We start from the raw sequence: 18,076 nt of genomic DNA, 5'->3' as shown, positions 1-18,076 counted from the left end.
TGGGATCCAAGAAAAGTAGAGTCGCTCATTCATTACTGGAAAATACGGGTCCTCCATTTTCCCTCCTATACCAGCAGTTTCCTGTCAGAGGATTATGTTTAGTGTGTGTCAAAGACAATATCATGGACTGAGGAAGTTTTTCATGCAGATACGATACAAGACTAGGTGTCTCTACACGTATGCACCTGTGCACCTGTGTGTGCATGTGTGTGTATATGTGTTCCTGCACATACCGAGGGGAGCCCAGTTCATGTGTCTCATGATGGCTTTCAGACTTCCACCTTCCTTCTGAATTTGGATAAAGCCAGCTACTTTTATTTATAAAAACAGCAGTATTCTTTACAGAAATTTGTAATGGGAATATCTATTCAAATCAATATCTTTCCAATCATCAATGTAAACTCTATCCATTGATCCTCTATACAGGACACTGACATTAATTTTCTCAGAAGCATGTGAGCCGTGATTCAGCCCAGTCTTTCCAAGGACAGTGCTTAAAACTCAGTATGAAGCCTGGGATTCTGATCCAACGTAATGTGTGTCCCTGTGCCTTCTTACTGAACTTCTCTGACTCTCAGACTCAACGCATATTTAATAAACTCTCCCTCTTCCTCGTTATGCTTTCCAGCTTCTGAAGCTAAGACCCTCACCAGTGTGGATGAGTCTAACCCAAAAGCCTTCGAGCTGCTGCAGCCTTTGGTCTGAGGGCAGCACACCTGGGTGGGGAGTGGTTTCACGAAAGACTCAGTTTGAAAAGATGACACAGAGGAGTTGGCAGTGACCCTCAGGCTGCACACCTGGCAGTTCACACTCAGAGCCTTAGGTCACCTGGGATTTGGCAGTTGATCCAGGAGTGCGGGGTGAATCTTCCTCCCAGCTCTCATGCCACATGGAGACGTCAAACACAGGTAGGTGACCTTTGGTCCCATTTCTCACATCCCATGGACAATCTCTGCATCTCTGTGTACATTTCAAAGTGCCGAGCAGAGGGGAGATCGACAGCATGTTACATTGTTCATGTCATTTATGTAAAACTAAGACAACACAGTGGAAATTAAGCATCTTTCAATCACAATCCCACGATAAGTAAAGATGTTTTCCTGAATGCTGCCATTGATAGAAAGTCAAATATTAGAGACTCCTGAGAATGCGTTCATGACCCCTGCTCACACATGACCAGATACACACGACCATAGAACAGAATCATCATGTTCTCATCACAGGAGGGGGTCCAGGAACCCTCACCAGGCTTGTCCAACTCTGTCTTAGAAGTGATTCTGGACCACTTACGTCCAGACAGGCAGAGCAAACGTGAAAACCCTGGGACAACTCCTCACAAAGCTGTGTCCCTGGACAGTCCACAAATGACTTACTCTTCGGGGGTTGCTTAAGTCTCCAATATGGGAGGAACACTGAGGGCTACACCAAAGGATTTGTGGGCATGTGTAGAAAACAGAAGAATGAAGCAGGACGCTAAGTGATTACCCTGAAAATTTCGCATAAGAGAACAGATATTTCCAAATGCTACCAACAAAAGCAAAGCATAGACACTCACAGGTGCTCCAGGGCACAGCCACTTCCGAGGCCAACGACGCCCCAAATTTCTATATAGTTAGACGACATGCAAATAGGGCCTCCCTCTGAGGATAAAGCCACCCGGCCCTGGCCATGCAGCTCTGGGAGAGGAGCCCCAGACCCGGGATTCCCAGCTGCTCCAATTCTCTGATCAGGACTGAGCACAGACGACTCACCATGGAGCTGGGGCTGAGCTGGGTGGTCCTGGCTGCTCTTCTACAAGGTAATTCATGGGCAACAAGAGCTACTGAGGATGTGGGTGGTCGTGAGTGAGTGAATCAGAGGACGTGTGACAGTCTCCTGACCAGGATGTCTTTGTGTTTGCAGGTGTCCAGGCTGAGGTGCAGCTGGTGGAGTCTGGGGGAGGCTTGGTGCAGCCTGGGGGGTCTCTGAGACTCTCCTGTGCAGCCTCTGGATTCACCTTCAGTAGCTACTACATGAGCTGGGTCCGCCAGGCTCCAGGGAAGGGGCTGGAGTGGGTGTCCATTATTTATACTGGTGGTGGTAGCACATACTATGCAGACTCCGTGAAGGGCCGATTCACCATCTCTAAATACAATGCCAAGAACACGCTGTATCTGCAAATGAACAGCCTGAAACCTGAGGACACGGCCGTGTATTACTGTGCGGCAGACACAGTGAGGGGAAGTCATTCTGAGCCCAGACACAAACCTCCCTGCAGAGAGAGACAGCGGAGGAGGCAGGGGGCACTGAGGACCCTGCCTACATAGAATCCTAGAGCAGCCACATGTACAGAGGGACTGGTAGGGGCTTCCTCTGGTGATAAGTGATTTCCCCTTCCTCTTCCAGCTCCCAGCTCTCCTCAGGGTCCTTTCCTGTTATGTTCTTTCTGGCTTTATTGTACACATACTGTCTACAGACCCTAGTGGGAGGAGTAACATTCTCTGTTTGCAGATGGGTCCTCCCTTTATCCAGCCCCTTTATGTCCCTGATTCCTTGTCACAAAGAGTCATGGAATTCTAGCCTCAGACATGCACCTGCTATCCCCTCATGACACTTCCTTCCACCTGCACGAATGACCACACGTGCTTGTGGTCAGCCCCCCTGGTCTCTGTCCTCCTTGAAGCGTGTTGTGCTCCTGGCCCTCGTCCACTCAGGGGGGACATTGGTGTCAGGGATCCTCTTCTGTATCAGCCCTTCAGGAATCCCCTGAGGATAAAAGCAGCAACAGGAGGACAAGTAAACCCGTGGCACTAGGAAGATTCTGCACAGAAAAGGAAACAGTATGCATAGTAAAGACGCAAACTATAGACCAGAAGAAACTGTTTGCAAAACATAGTCTAATAAGGGATTAATATCTAAAATACCTAAGAAGTCCTAACAAAAAATAATAACAATACTTTGGTCAAAGTAATTCCAGTTAGGAATTTGAATGGATGTGTCTCTAAAGAAGAGACACACTTAGCCATCAGGTACACGCAAAATGGATCGGTGTCAGTAACCATGGGGGGAATACAAATCAAAGCCACAGGAAGAAATCACTCTAAAGGTGTCAGGATGGCCCACCTGCAGCGAAAACTTTGTCAGGTGGTTGGGCCAGAAGCCCCCTTGCCTGGTGTCTCCTCTTAGTCCTTTTCCGTCCTCTACCCATCACCCACTTCCTGGATATGGGTTACAGGTTATCCTTGTTTTACTCAGAGCTGAGCCCCATCTCCCCCCTACTGCAACGCTCCATCACAATCCCCTGGGTTAAGCCTGCCTTGCCTCTCTTAAACCAGTGTGAGCATAAACACTATTTTCCTTTAATGCTCCTCCCCTGGGTGTGTGAGTCGATTATGGAAGGTGTCACACCTGCTGTCAGCTTGGCCCCACCAGGAGAAAACCCACCTTCCACTTGGTGCCCAGCCTTGGTGTCTTCAGATGACACCCAACTTGGCAGGCAGCAATCTGTCCTAACCAGATTCACCACATTGCAGTGCGGCCCTGCTTCTGCTCCTGGGGCTTCCTTCCACCAGAACTGCTGCCCAGGTGCTGGACGTCTCATGCCCTGGTGGGAGGGCCCCTGTGATGTGGTCTGAGGCCAGGAATCTGGTGGTTGTAGAGGGGCACATGGGACCTGGTGGGGAAAAAAAGGGGGCTGATCCTCGTGCCTGCAAAGGGGCCACTGTGTGTTTGTCCCCAGATCTTCTAGGGCATAGTCTTCCAGGAGACAACATAAGCCCTAAAGCAAAGTCCACTGTGGGCAGGTCTGCCACGCCCATCTCAGCACAGTGGTCCACATGGAGTGCTGCAGCCCCAGAGTGAGAGCACCAGGTCTGGGAACGGTGGCACAAGTAGAGTTAAGTCCTTTCAGCAGGGATGGTGACCATGTGCAGGATTTGACTTCAGACGCCCACAACTGAGGCTGTGATGACTTACAGGTGCCAGTTCTCAAGAAGGAAGGCTTCCTCAGTGGGCACAGGAAGGCCTCCACTGAGCCTGAGGCTGTGGCTGTTGCCTGGTCTGTTGGTGTCCTCATGACTGTGGCTCAGCCCCAAAAGAAAGAGTTACTATACCTGTGTTGATAAGTGACTCCTACTGTGTTTTGAGGTGAGCCGGCCGCTCCCCACAGGGACAGAGAGGAGTCCTCTGGCCTGGGACGTGTCTGTGAGTTTCCCATTCCATTCGACACTCAGAAGGACCCTGGCATGAAGAACACCTGATGGTAGCCGGGTGGGCAAGGGCAGTGGGCACTCAGTGTATGAGGTGTGGGCCACCCGCCAGGCAAACAACACACAGTGGCCCCCTCTGAGAAGAGCCAGGTGCTGAAGAAATGCAGTCTGAGACGGGGAGGGGACGATGGTGGAGGTCAGTAAGGCTGCAGGGCCAGCTGCCCCAGTGGACACTGAAGGCAGACCCACTGACACTGACCTTGTCACTTCTGGGAACAGTGGGGCTGGCCATTGTCTCGAGTCCTTCCTGGCAGAGTGGACTGGACGTGGGACTGTGTGGATGCACCTAGCAAAAGTGGAATTCAGGGACCCACCATGCTGGATTCCTGCTGCTCCTGTTCACGTCCGCAGGTCAGCACAGATTTCAGCAGCAGTTGTGCTGGACAGCTCTGTGCAAGGAGACTGGAGGACACGGGCTGCCCTACTATGGGCAGTGGCCTCCCCAACCCCAAGCCCCTCATCACTTGACTGGCCATTGAAAAGAGAGAAACCCCTATAGGCCTTTCACCAGAGTTCTCAGGGCAGCCTTCCTCGGTGGGGGGGTGTAAGGCTGGGCACCATTTCACTGGGAAGCCACAGAGCCCAGATCAGCAGGGACCGAAGGAAGCATTTCCTGCTCTGGATGGCTCCTTCTCCGTTTCTGGTTGATGGTTTTAGGCTGTTGGTGCTAGATCTATGGGAAAATGTTAAAAAGTGGAAAGAGGGGATCGTGTGGCATGTGCACTCCCAGGCACGTCCTTGTCCCACCCCACCCACCCTGCAACTTGAGGATGACCAGCCTCCCCAGAATCCATGCTTCCAACCACATCTAATTGTGTTTCCACATTCCTGAGGCTGCAGGATTTAACAGCAGATGACTTAAGAGTGGCTGGTTCAGCACTGTTCTCGTTTGCCAATGCCTGACGCCCTGAGTTAAACATAGAAGGGAATTGTGATACAGTTCAGGGGGGCAGAACCCTGGGATCAAGGTGTCAGCAGGGTTGATTTCTTTGGGGTTTTCTCTCATAAGTTTTAGAGGGCGGTGGTGCCCTTCCGCCCTCACATGGCCTTACTCTGTGTGTGTCTGTGTCCTAACGGCCTTCTCTTATAAGGACTGTCATCCTACTGCGTTAGTGTCACCTAATCAGCTCACTTTAATTAATTATCACCACTAAGACCCTGTCTCTGAGTGCAGCCACATTATGAGGCCCTGGGGGCAGCGCTTCAGCATGTGAGCTTTGGGGAAACACATTCCAGCCCTTACCACACTCAAAGTGGGGTTTTATTTCATCCGCACCAGCGTGGGGACGTTCAGGGATAAGCTTCACCCCATTGCTAAGGTTGGGCCAGTATATCTCCACCTGAGGTGCAAGGAGCTGCACCTGCAGAGCATGTTACTGTGCAGCTGCCTCAGTCCTGCCCCGGAGATGCAGGCTCGGGCGTCAGGGCTGGGCCTGCCACTCTGCACCTCAGCCAGGCCCCCTGGAGGCTGCCGTGAAGACCACACAGTGACGGACGCAGGGGTTGAGAACACTGGGCTCACTGACAGCTGTGCCTCCTGCTCCAGTGCTTCCGTGCAGTGCAGGGCCCTGGGGGCTCCCACCCGAACGGGGTGGGGGAAGGCGGAGTACTGGACATCATCCTGCCCCTCCAGTGAGGCTCAGATGAGGACCTCTCCCTGCCCGAAGGATTCTGGGTTATGAATGCTGGGGAGTCTCACCTGGAGGGTGGGGCAATAAAGATGCAAATTTATGGGGAGGAACTGTCCCTGTAAACCCAGTGCCCCCCTCGACAGTGCAGTCTCCCTCACTGCCCAGCGGGGGTCCTCGAGTGCTGTCCTGTCCTTTCCTCCTCCAGGATGCGGTCTGTCACAGCCATCACCCTGCTCCTGGCTGTCCTCCAAGGTCAGTCAGGGCCCAGGGGTTGTAGGGTCACAGAGGAGGGTGGGCGGGGAGGAGTGAGCCCTGACCTGAGTCTTGCATCTCCCATGCAGATGTCCATGCCCAGGTGCAGCTGGAGCAGCCTGTGGCAGAGCTGAAAATGCCCGGGGAGGCTCTGAGGATCTCCTGTAAGACTTCAGGGTACAGTTTTACCAGCTACTGGATCGGCTGGGTGCGCCAGATGCCTGGGAAAGGCCTGGAGTGGATGGGGGCCATCTATCCTGGTGACTCAGATACCAGATACAGCCCATCCTTCCAAGGCCACATCACCATCTCTGCAGACAAGTCCACCAGCACTGCCTACCTGCAGTGGAGCAGCCTGAAGTCCACGGACTCGGCCGTGTATTACTGTGCAAAGGACACAGTGAGGGAAACCACGTCCCGAGAGGGACAGAAACCTGCACCAGTGCACAGCCGCAGAGGAGAGCCCCCAGAGACCTCCCCGGGGGCCTCCCCGATCCAGCACCGGAGGACGCACCATCTGCTGTGCCCGCAGGAGTGAGAACATGAGAGAACAGTTGTAAAAGAGCCTGATCTGACAGGCCTGGAAGGGGTCCCACTCCTGGGTCTGTGATGCCTCCCGTAGGAACATGGTTTCCCTGCAGGAACTCACACTGTGTCCTCAGCAAGATTGGCCCCCACTGTTCTTTCCAGGGTCCCAATCAAGGGCAGCTTGAGCTATGCATCCTACATACACCAGACGGTTTAGTCAGTGCAAAGCCCACACAACACATCACTGCCTGCTGTCCTCCCTTCCCCCTCACGTTCCCTGCTTCCTGCCTTCCTTCCTTCCTTCCTCCCACGCCTCTTCTCTTCCTTCCTCCCCCTTTCCCTTGTTAATTGCTTTTTCCTCTTTTCTTTCCCTCCTTCTTTGCTTCCCACTTTTCTCTGTTACATCAATTACACATAAATTTTACACGTTATCATCTCATCAAAGAATGTATGCATTTGCTCCTCTTTGTCAAGATGTGTAAGTGTTTGGTATATTGTACTGGCTTCTTCTCAAAGTTCAGCGCTGCTTTGCTTCATTTCCATCTGTATTTTAACATCCATTTCTATGCTTCCAACTCTAGTGGAGAAACTCTAGTGAAGAAACATGATAACCAGTTGCTGAGCACCGTCCTGCTCTGCATGCCTTGGGCTGGAGTTGGGGGAACCGAGAACTCACAGGATGTGTATTCACAGTGGAAACTGACCAGGAACACAAGCGAGTGAAGACTGCTCAGGCTCCATCCTGCAGTCCGTGTGCGTAAGTACCTGCACATGTGTGCAGAGCTGTGTAGGATTGCCTGCTGACCTGGTCAGGGTGAGTGGGGTGAAATCAATGAGGTAAATCTCTGCAAGGGTCAGAGAACTCCTACGTGGACCACAGCACCACGTTGGCCATGCCCACAGTTCAGGTAGTCCCAGCAATGGACTGGTCTTCAAACCACACCTGCACGTTTGCTCAGGACTCCTAAGCCGTTCCCTGAGGTACTTCCCCTCACAGACACCTGAGCAGTGTTTCTACACAGAACGCTGTGGTGCACTGTTTTCTGACCAGTGTCCTTCTTCTGATAACCCACTGCCTCCAGGGCGATGGTGAAAACCCACAACCCTTTCTAACGCAGCCCTGAATCGCATGGGAAGTCTACGTTTTACTGTGTAAGAAAGTGTCAACGTGTCATCCAAAGACGATGTGCTGTTTCATACTCCCACGAGCAGTGGTGGGGAGTCCCTGTTGCTCCGTGTCCTTGGCAGCACTTGGTGTTGTCAGTGTGCTGGGTGTTGCCCGTTCTAACAGATGGGCAGTAGTGTTTCACGGCTGTCTACAAGTAGACTTGCCTGATGAAAACCATGCTGCACACTTTTTTGTGTCTTCCTCAGCGAGGTGTCTGCTCAGATCTTTGGACTATTTTTCGACTGGTGTGTTCGTTTTCTCTTCTTCCATATTTTTCATGTTATTCATGGTACAGATACACTGTTTGAAAATATATCCTCCTAGGTTATGCCTTGACTTTTCACTCACTCACCAGCATCATTTTCAAAACAAAACATTTTACTTGGATGCAGCAAAGTCTATCTGTTTCTCTTTTCCTTCACTGATTATATATTTGGTGTTACGTCTAAAAGCTCATTGCTAAATTCAAGGTCAGCCTGGAAGTTCTTCCATGACCATAAGTGCAAGCTGCACTTAACAGGAAGTTAAGCTTCACATCCATGAACATGAACAGATGTACCCTCCACTAAACTCTTACTGGAAATGTCCCCGGGGAATAGGAGAGACCCTTGAAAGAGGAGGTATCTATATAAGTTATTTGGAATTATTCTTTAAGAATTATGCTTTATTTATTCAGCCATTGATTCATCTAAGTGTGACTCATATATATTTATTTTATACTTTGATTAAAATTGAATACTATGTGATTAATTTTGGTGTTCGAATTGTTTCAGCTTCTTTGCCTATTGGATACTCTTTCATGTTGGCTCCTGTACCTTTTTGAAATGCCTCTGTGCTTTTGATTTATTTTGGTCACCTCCTTACTGTCTCACTGTACAGGTGTAGCCATAGCCCAAGCTCCTCCACCATGAGCAGCACAGATTTTAAAACTTACATGTATTTTTCTCTCCTGATGAACCTGGAGTGTCTTAGAGGTACAGATAATGATGCGCTAACTCAGAGTGAAATAATTGGCCTTAAGGAGGGGGCAGCTGACCCACCCTGCAGTAAAAGAGGAATCGTGCATAACAGCATTAAGATTACCCTGACCAGAGAGCGTGCCAAGATGGTGGAGTAAAAGGATGCACAGTTCACCCCCTCCCATGAATACAGAGATTTACATCTACAGACTCATCATTTCACACACAACACCTACTGAAATCTGGAAGAATATCTCTCACATCAAAATGCAAGAAGATGCCTCACAAAGACTGGTAGGATAAAAAAACAAAAAGGAAAAAGAACATAAGTGTGGGAGCTGTCCCATGGGTAGGGAGGGACAAAGGAGGAAAAGCACTCTCACACTGGGACCCTGTCACTTCAGCCTGGAGGTCTGCAGGGACAGAACGGGATCCTCTGAGGCCTGGAGGAAAAAACAGCAACCACTGGGTAGACAGAATGAAGAGAAACCAACACAGAGGGTTTCTGTGATCCCCAGCCCTAGACTCGAGCTGGTGGGGGCGGGCAGCCCAGGACTGGCCGCTGGACCTTGGGCTTTCTCGTATGAGCCTTAGGAGAGGACTGGGGCTGAGTGCACACAGGCAGCCTCCGAGGGCTGGAGAGTGGTGTGGGTTGTGGCTGGGAGTGTGTGCAGATCAGAACAGCCTGGGAGCCCCATAAAGAAGCAACACTCCTAGTGCTCATTGAGGAGGAGGGCACAATGCAGCTGGGCCGTAGCCTCCACCTCTGCCCTACACCGTTGTTGAAGTGTCCTCATGAGAAGACAGGTGGGGCTCAGTCATAGCCATCAAAAATGCTGGTGTTCTGCTCCTGTAGTGGTGGAGGGGTTGAAACCTGAATCCATACCCAGGGGTCTGACAACTTCACAGGCAGGGTTAAGATTTGACTACAGCTCCAGGCAGAGGGTGCATATTTGCTCTCCTGGTGCCTTTGTGAAGCCGGCCTTTAAGATCTACAAGCAACTGGTGAAGTTCTGGTGCATGATGGGGGTGGATCCAGGCTTGTAACTGAACTGCCTACCACACACAGGGGTGGGGCTGGTGTCTCTGCTGATCCTGGGGCACTCACTGTGTATCCAGGGATGTGACTGCACGTGCCCTATGTTGAGTCCTAGCACCTGACATGGGTGGATCTGCACTGGTTGCTGTGTAACAGAGAAACATGGGGACACAAGAGTGGGTTGCTGACATTCCTGTGGCTAAGATGGGGACAAAGACAGCATCAACAAAGAGGAGTCTGTAAGCCTGCATAACAAGTGACAGACAACACCACAGAAATCACTTCTTTGTGAGCAGCTCTAACGGAGGTTTACTCAGCAGCTCTTCTTCCCACCCAAAGTACTCCAACCACACCTACCACACACTCCAATGCAGAAACAGGTCTGTAAGACCCTATTCCAAAAACAGGGGAGTGGGCCTGGCTCCTGTCAGGGCGGTGGCAACCACAGAACAAAAAACGAGGCCCTTCTTAACAAGAAACAGAGGAGGCTCTCATCACCACAAAAGCAACCAAACCCACAATCAAAGGGATAACACCCAACACACATGGGAGAAAGAAGTAGCAACCATCTGCACTAAAAACAGCCCTGAAGACAAAATATAAGATGCACACATTCCAAACAGGAGTGTGCCCACTTCAAAAAAGAAAAAGCCCTTCAAAACTACAGTTGATGACTGTTATTCTTAAATAAATTGAGTCAGAAAAATATAAGTAAAATAAAGAAACAGAGCAAACACCTCAATTTAAAGAAGAGAAGAAGTGCTTTGAAAGAACAAACAATGAGGCCAACCTCAACAGCCTACTAGATCATGACTTCCAAAAAGGGAAGATAAAAGCACTGAGGGAAATAAGAGATGCTATGAACAGAAGTGCAGAATACTATGAAAAGGAAATAAAAACTATAAAGAGGAGCCAATTACACACAGAAAACTGAATGCTGATACAAGAGCTGAGCTAAAGGCAGTCAAAAGCACACTAGATAATGCAGAGGGATGAATACGTAACTTAGAAGACAGGATAACAGAAGTCACCCCATCAAAACACCAAACAGAAAAGCAAAGAAAAACCAAAGAAAGCAATATAAGGGACTGATGGGATAATATAAAGCATGCCGATCTACACAAAATAGGGGTCCCAGAAGGAGAAGAAAGAGAAAAGATATTTGAAGATATCATGACTTTAAAATACCCAAACCTAAAGAAGAAAACAGATACCCATGTACAGGAAGCACAGAGGGTCCCAAACAAGAACTCAAACAGACCTACACCAAGACATATGAAAATTAAAATGGCCAAAATTAAAGATAAAGAAATGATTCTAAAGACAGTAAGAGAAAAACAAAGACTTAGCTGCAAGGGAACCCACATAAGTCTTTCAGCCAATTTCTCTACGCAAACACTGCTCATCAGAAGGGAGTGGCAAGTTATAGTCCAAGCCCTGAATGAAAAAAAAAAAAAAATCTGCTACGATGAATACACTGTCCAGCAAGACTATCCTTTAGAACAGAAGAAGAGATAAAGAATTTCACAAAGAAGGAGAAGGTAAAATAATTCCGAAATACTAAAGCTATCCTAAATAGAAAGGAAACAGAAAGTAATAGAACTGAGAAAACCATCGTCGGAAATGTGAAAACTACGATGCATGGCAAGAGAATAAGCAGCAAGATGTAAAGATGGACGTGAAAATCGTAAAAGGTGGCGGAAGGGAAAACGAAATGTGAGGTTTTTTTTCTTTTTTTGATCTTTCTCTAGTGTGTTTGAGCCTATGTGACTACCAATTGAAAGCAAACAAATACAGTAGTGGATTCACATGCTTGAAAAACAGGGTAACCACGAGTCAAAAGCATACAATGGGATCACAAAAACCAAAAAGAAACCGAGCTAATACAAAAGAAAATTATCAAACCACAAAAAGAAAAACAAGAAAAAGAAAGGAACAATGAAGAAAGACCAAATCAACTGGAATACCAAATTCAAAATGGCAATGAACACACATCTATCAATTATTACAAATGTTAATGGACTCAGTGCTCCAAAATAAGACATCAAGTGGCAAATAAAACTTGGAGAATAAAACAAGAAGCTATGATATTCTGCCTACAAGAGACCCAATTTAGGGTGAAAGACACATATAGACAGAAAGTGGGAGTTTGGAAAAAGATGTTTCATGCAAATGGAAATGATAAAAAGCAGGAGTAGTAATTCTAATCCATACAAAATGGACTTTTAAAAACTTTTTCAGGTCATGAAAAAGGTAAAGACGGACATCATATAACAATCAAAGGAGCAACACGAGATGAGGATATTACACTCATTAACGTATGTGCACCCAATATAGGAGCACCTATATACATAAAACAAATACTAACAAACATAGTGGGAGAAATAAATGGGAACACAATAATACTAGGAGACTTTAACACCCTACTAACGTCATTTGGACAGATCTTCCAAACAGAAAATCAGTAAGGCAACAGAGATACTAGATGACACATTAGAACAGTTGGACTGAATTGATACTTTTAGGACATTACATATCCAAAAAAACAGAATATACATCGTTTTCAAGAGTGTGTGGAACATTTTTCAGGCTAGACCACATAATTGGGCACAAAGGAAGCCTCAACAAATTTAAGAGGAAAAAAATTACTTCAAGCACCTTTTTTGATCACAACAGCAGAAAACTAAAAATCAATGACAGAAAAACAAACGAGAAAAAAGGAGTTGCATTCCTACTAAATAGCATGCCAGTAAAAAACCAACAGGCAAATGATAAAATCAAAGAAGAAATTTAAAAATTCTTTGAGAGAAACGACAGTGAGAACACAACCACACAGAATTTATGGGATGCAGCAAAGGCAGTGTTAAGATGGAAGTTCACAACGACATAGGGCTTCCTCAGAAAACAACAACTTCAAATAAACAACCTAACCTAAAACCTAAGGTAATTAGAAAAAGAAGAACAAACACAACCTAAAGTCATCAGAAGCAAAGAAACAATAGAGATCAGGGGGGAATTAAAAAACGTAGGGACCAAAAAACAATAGAAAAATCAATCCAACCAAGAGTAGTTTTTTCTGAAAGAGTAAACAAAGTTGACAAGCCTCTAGCCAGGCTCACCAAGAAGAAAACAGAGAGGACACAAATGAAAAAATATATGAAATGAAAACGGAGAAATTGCAAGCAGCAACACAGAAACCAAAACAGGGAGAGAGGGAGAGAATATTATGAGCAACTATATGGCAACAGATTGTACAAAATAGAAGAAAGTTTCTAAAAGTACACAGTCCACCAGGATGGAATCAAGGGGGAATAAATCACTTGAACAGACTGATTACTAGAAGTGAAAGAGATTCTACAATAAAAACATCCGTACAAACAAAAGACCAGGACCAGATGTCTTGACTGGAGAATTCCACTAAACGTACAAAGAAGAAGACACACAGATCCTTCTCAAACTCTTCCAAAAGACTGAAGAGGAGGGAATACTCCCAAGCTCATCCAATGAAGCCAACATCCCCCTGATATTAAGACCAGGCAAATAAACTACCAAAAGAGATTACAGGCCAATACCACTGATAAACATAGATGCAAAAATCCTCAAGAAAATTTTAGCAAACAGAATCCATAACACATGAATAAGGTCATATACCATGACCGAGGTGGATTCATCCCAGAAACACAAGGATGGTTCAACATGTGCAAATCAGTCAGTGTCTTATACCACATCAAAAAGAGGACAAAAATCATATGACCATCTCAATAGATGCAGAGAAAGCATTTCATAAAATCCAAAACCCAGTTATGAAAAAAAAAAAACTCTTACCAAAGTGGGTATAGAGGGAACATAGCTCAACATAATAAAAACTATTTATGAGAAACCCACAGCCAGCATAATAAGCAAAGGTGAACTTTTGAAAGACTTCCCACTAAAATCTGGAAGAAGACAAGGATGCCCACTCTCACCACTTCTATTCAATGTAGACTTGGAAGGCCTAGCCACAGCAATCAGGCAAGAAAAAGAAATAAAAGGAAGCCACACTGGAAAAGAAGAGGTAAAATTTTCACTATATGCAGATGGCATGACCCTACGTATAGAAACTCATCAAAGCTACACACAAAAACTATCAGAGCTGATAAAAGGATTCAGCAAGTCAGCAAGATACAAGATCAACATAGAAAAATCAGTTGCATTCCTTTACACTAACAAAGAAATATCAGAAAATGAAATTAAAGAAATAATTCCTTTGAAAATCACATCCAAAAAATAAAATATTTAGGAATGAATCTGACCAAGGAGGTGAAAGACATAGTTATGTAAAGAAGTACAAAACACTGTGAAGAAAATTAAAGATGACTTTAAAAATGGAAAGATACCCCATGCCCTAGGATTGGAAGAATTAACATGTGGGAGCTCACATCTCTCTTTGCAGACAGGGCTGAGGTCTCTGGGAAGCAGAGCCATGGTCTAGAAGAAGACGAGGCTGTTGGGTTTTCTCCTTGGCCTGGTGACCGCTGGCAAAGGTGACCTGGGTCTATGGGGATGGTTGTTACTGCAGGTGACTGACTAGGGCTGATTCTCCTTGTCCCCAGGTGTCCTGTCCCAGGTGCAGCTGCAGAAGTCATGCCCAGAGCTGCTGAAGCAATTTCAGACCGTCATCCTCACCTACACTGTCTCTGGTTAGTCCATCACCAGTGGAAGTGGTTGGAGCTGAGTCTGACTGCCTCCAACAAAGGGCTTGCAATGGGTAAGTTACATAACTTATGTTTGTAGCACAGGCTATGACCCATCCCTCAGAGCTTCAACTCCATGTTCAGAGGCACAGCCAATATCCAGTTCTCCATGCGGCTGAGCTCAGTGACCACTGAGGACATGGCTGTCTGTTACTGTGATGGAAGCCATAATGAGGGGTGTCAGTGTGATCCCACACATATTTGTCCCTAATGAGAGACAAGAGCTGCTGGGCTGCAGGGGGCGCTCATGACCACAAGGGGGCGAGCAGGGTCCACAGAGACAGAGAAGTTCCCCTGGAGCAGGAGTAGGGGTGGGGATGTAAGGGGGAGGGGCTTCCTGTTGGAACTGGGGATTCCCTTTTCCCTTCTAACTCTCAGATGGCCCCTAGGGACAAGTTAGACTTTGCTCTTTGTGACTACATCTCACTTTCTCGATGCATGACAAGAAGGAAGAAATAACATTGTTTATTTGCAGATGAGATTTGAACAGCCCTCAGGACCTTTTCACTCACCAGCTTACCATGGGATGCATATTCCTTCCTGGGAGATGATTCCAAGGATTCTCATGATCTGACCTTTGGGAGAAGATTTTAGTTTATTTCAACATACATGGTCTTTAGAAGGAATGCAATCCCCCTACATGGACCTCTGCCCTCAGAGATGCATATACTCTCCCACATGGGCTTCTAACTTCAGACAGGACCCACCGATCCTCACGGGTTTGTGAACAGCCACCCAGGATCTCTGCCCATGTGAGTTGAAATTAACATTCTCTCATCAGAATTAGACCTTCAAGCTCTTTCCATGACTCTTCCTGATCTGTGGCCTGCTAAGCAAGTTTATTGAGAATTCCCTCAGCTTTGACATCAAATACAGATGCTCTTCCTAAGCCATTGACATCTAATCACCTCCACCTACTCTCTCACCGCCAATACTTTACCAAGCTGCCACTAGTAATTTTCCATCAACTCATCAACATACTTTTGGCTGTCAACCCTCACTTGTCCCTCTTGCACTTGGAATTGTGTTAAATCTCTCTGCACTGTTGAAATGGTCTTCAGTAAAGTCTTCATGCCACGTTTAAACAGCTGTCAGAGTTCTGCTGCAGCAACTTCAGCAGGACTGTATATCTATAGATGCCTGAACTTTTTACTCTGGATCCCAGGTGCCCATCATGGAAGCCTTTGCCATCACTCCAGACTCCAGACCAGTTGGTTGGGGATCCATTCGTGAGTTCCGAACGGCTCCCATCTCTGGATGACAGTGTGTTGCAACACGTTAAGGACAGGCTCTGTGTCTCAGGATTCTAATACTCTTGAGGTGGGGTAAAGTCCCAGGCTTTATTGTTTTAAAGTTAGCACTGACTTATGTCATGAGAAATTATCATTTTGACTTTGGTTAAATTATGATTCTTTGCCATTTAAAGATTCATTCTATATAGAAATCACATTTGGCTTTATTTTTTATTTCTTTAAAAGATCTCCTTCAGATTCCTTTTCACTGTTGCTCTTTTGCCCAAGGGAAGTGATCATTCTTTGAATTCCTCTCCTTAGAAGGCATCCGCTGACTGTACACTGCAGCCTTCAAACAAGTGGATGCTTGCCTTTTCCATGTTCCTTGATTTCATGATTTTACACACACTTTTGAAATTCAGTCTTCTTTTAGGAAGTGTAAGATTTCCCCAGAGTGGCTCATCATTACTTTAATAATTTCCCTCTCCATCACGTCAGGTCCTTCTTCCCTTTTATATCACCTTCCACCTGTACTTCCACTAACTTGATATCCTATTGATAGCCCTCCTCTTCTAAACCCTCTCTCCACCATTCCTCTGTCCACTCCAAGTCATTTCCTTCCCCACTTATACCATTCCAACTCCTATATCCGCTCAATATTTAGACTCAACCTTCCAGGATGTGGCTTTTGAAGGACTCAAGAGACCCAGAACCTATCACCTGAGAATGAAAATCATAACTGGGAAACAGTAGTGTAGGCCTGTAAATCTCCCAAACTTATGTGTTGAATCTCTAACCCCCAATATAATTGTATTCAGTTATAGTCATTTGGGAGGTTTTCAGGGTCGGATAAATCTCTGTCCTGGAGGAACTGTTGCAGTTATATGAAGATGCAAAAGGGTTCTCTATGTCTCTCTCACACTCAGAATGCCATGTGAGGTCACAGCAAGAACTCAGTCATGAACAAGCCAGGAAAGAGCTCTCACAAGGAATCAAATTGTCCAGCACCCTTATCTTGGCCTTCCCAGCCTCTGTTACTGTGACAAATAAATGTTCTATTGTTTCAGTTACCCACTCTATGGTACTTTGTCATGGAAGCCAAAGCTGACTAGGACACTGTCTCTAACATGACCCATCCATGTCCTCTCCACTCCCATCATCTCTGCTTCTCCCTCATCTCATTAAAACATTTTATCTCCCTTTCAGCTCCCTTGAATCTTTAGACATACCCATCCACACTCCACCTCTTCCATCCCTCTATCACCTCGGATAGACCTTCCCTTGCCACTCACCTTCCTGCAGTCACTCAAGGTTTAGTCCCTTTTCTCCCATCAGGGCTCAAGTGACACTCAATGACTCCAAAAGTAACCACCTTATGATGAAAAGTGTAATTGTGAACAGGCTGGAGAGCTTCTCCATTCAGATTGGTTTTGAAGACGCAGAGAGTCATTTGCATTTCCCAAGTTCCCAATCAAAACAGCATGGTATTGGTAAAAAAACAGACATAAAGAGCAATGGAACAGAATAGAGAGCCCAGAAATGAACTCACAAACTTTTGGTCGACTACTCTTTGACAAAGGATGCAAGAACATACAATGGAATAAAGACAGTCTCTTCAGCAAATGGTGTTGGGAAAACTGGACAGCAGCATGTAAATCAATGAAGCTAGAACACTCCCTTATACCATGCACAAAAATAAACTCAAAATGGATCAAAGACTTAAACATAAGACAAGATACAATAAACCTCCTAGAAGAAAATGTAGACAAAACATTATCTGACATACATCTCAAAAATGTTCTCCTAGAACAGTCTACCCAAGAAATAGAAATAAAAGCAAGAATAAACATATGGGACCTAATGAAACTTACAAGCTTCTGCACAGCAAAGGGAACCAGAAGTAAAACATAAGGACAACATACCGAATGTGAGAAAAGTTTTGCAAATGAAACCGACAAAGGCTTGATCTCCAGAATGTATAAGCAGCTCATACGACTTAACGAGAAAAAAACAAATCATCCAATTCAAAAATAGGCTGAAGACCTACACAAGCAATTCTCCAAGGAAGACATACAAATGATCAAAAGGCACATGAAAAAATGCTCACTATCACTAATTATCAGAGAAATGCAAATCAAAACTACAATGAGACATCACCTCACACCAGTCAGAATGGCCGTCATTCAAAAATCCACAAATGACAAATGCTGGAGAGGCTGTGGAGAAAAGGGAACCCTCCCACACTGCTGGTGGGAATGCAGTTTGGTGCAGCCACTGCGGAAAACAG

At 46.2% G+C, this 18,076-nt stretch overlaps 1 gene segment (V, D, J or C); it reads left to right on the top strand.

Annotated features, from left to right (window-relative positions):
- The first annotated feature begins 1,673 nt into the window (after window positions 1–1,673).
- Window positions 1,674–18,076, top strand: part of LOC102508908 — a 226,113-nt gene continuing 209,710 nt past the window's right edge. The window contains 1 exon segment of the C gene segment in view: window positions 1,674–1,798. Within this exon segment, the coding sequence occupies window positions 1,753–1,798 (46 nt within the window).

Source organism: Camelus ferus, chromosome 6 (genome assembly GCF_009834535.1).
Source record: "Camelus ferus isolate YT-003-E chromosome 6, BCGSAC_Cfer_1.0, whole genome shotgun sequence".
Lineage (NCBI taxonomy): Eukaryota > Metazoa > Chordata > Mammalia > Artiodactyla > Camelidae > Camelus > Camelus ferus.
Note: the sequence above shows the minus strand (reverse complement) of the source record. Positions and strands in the feature narration are given on the sequence as shown.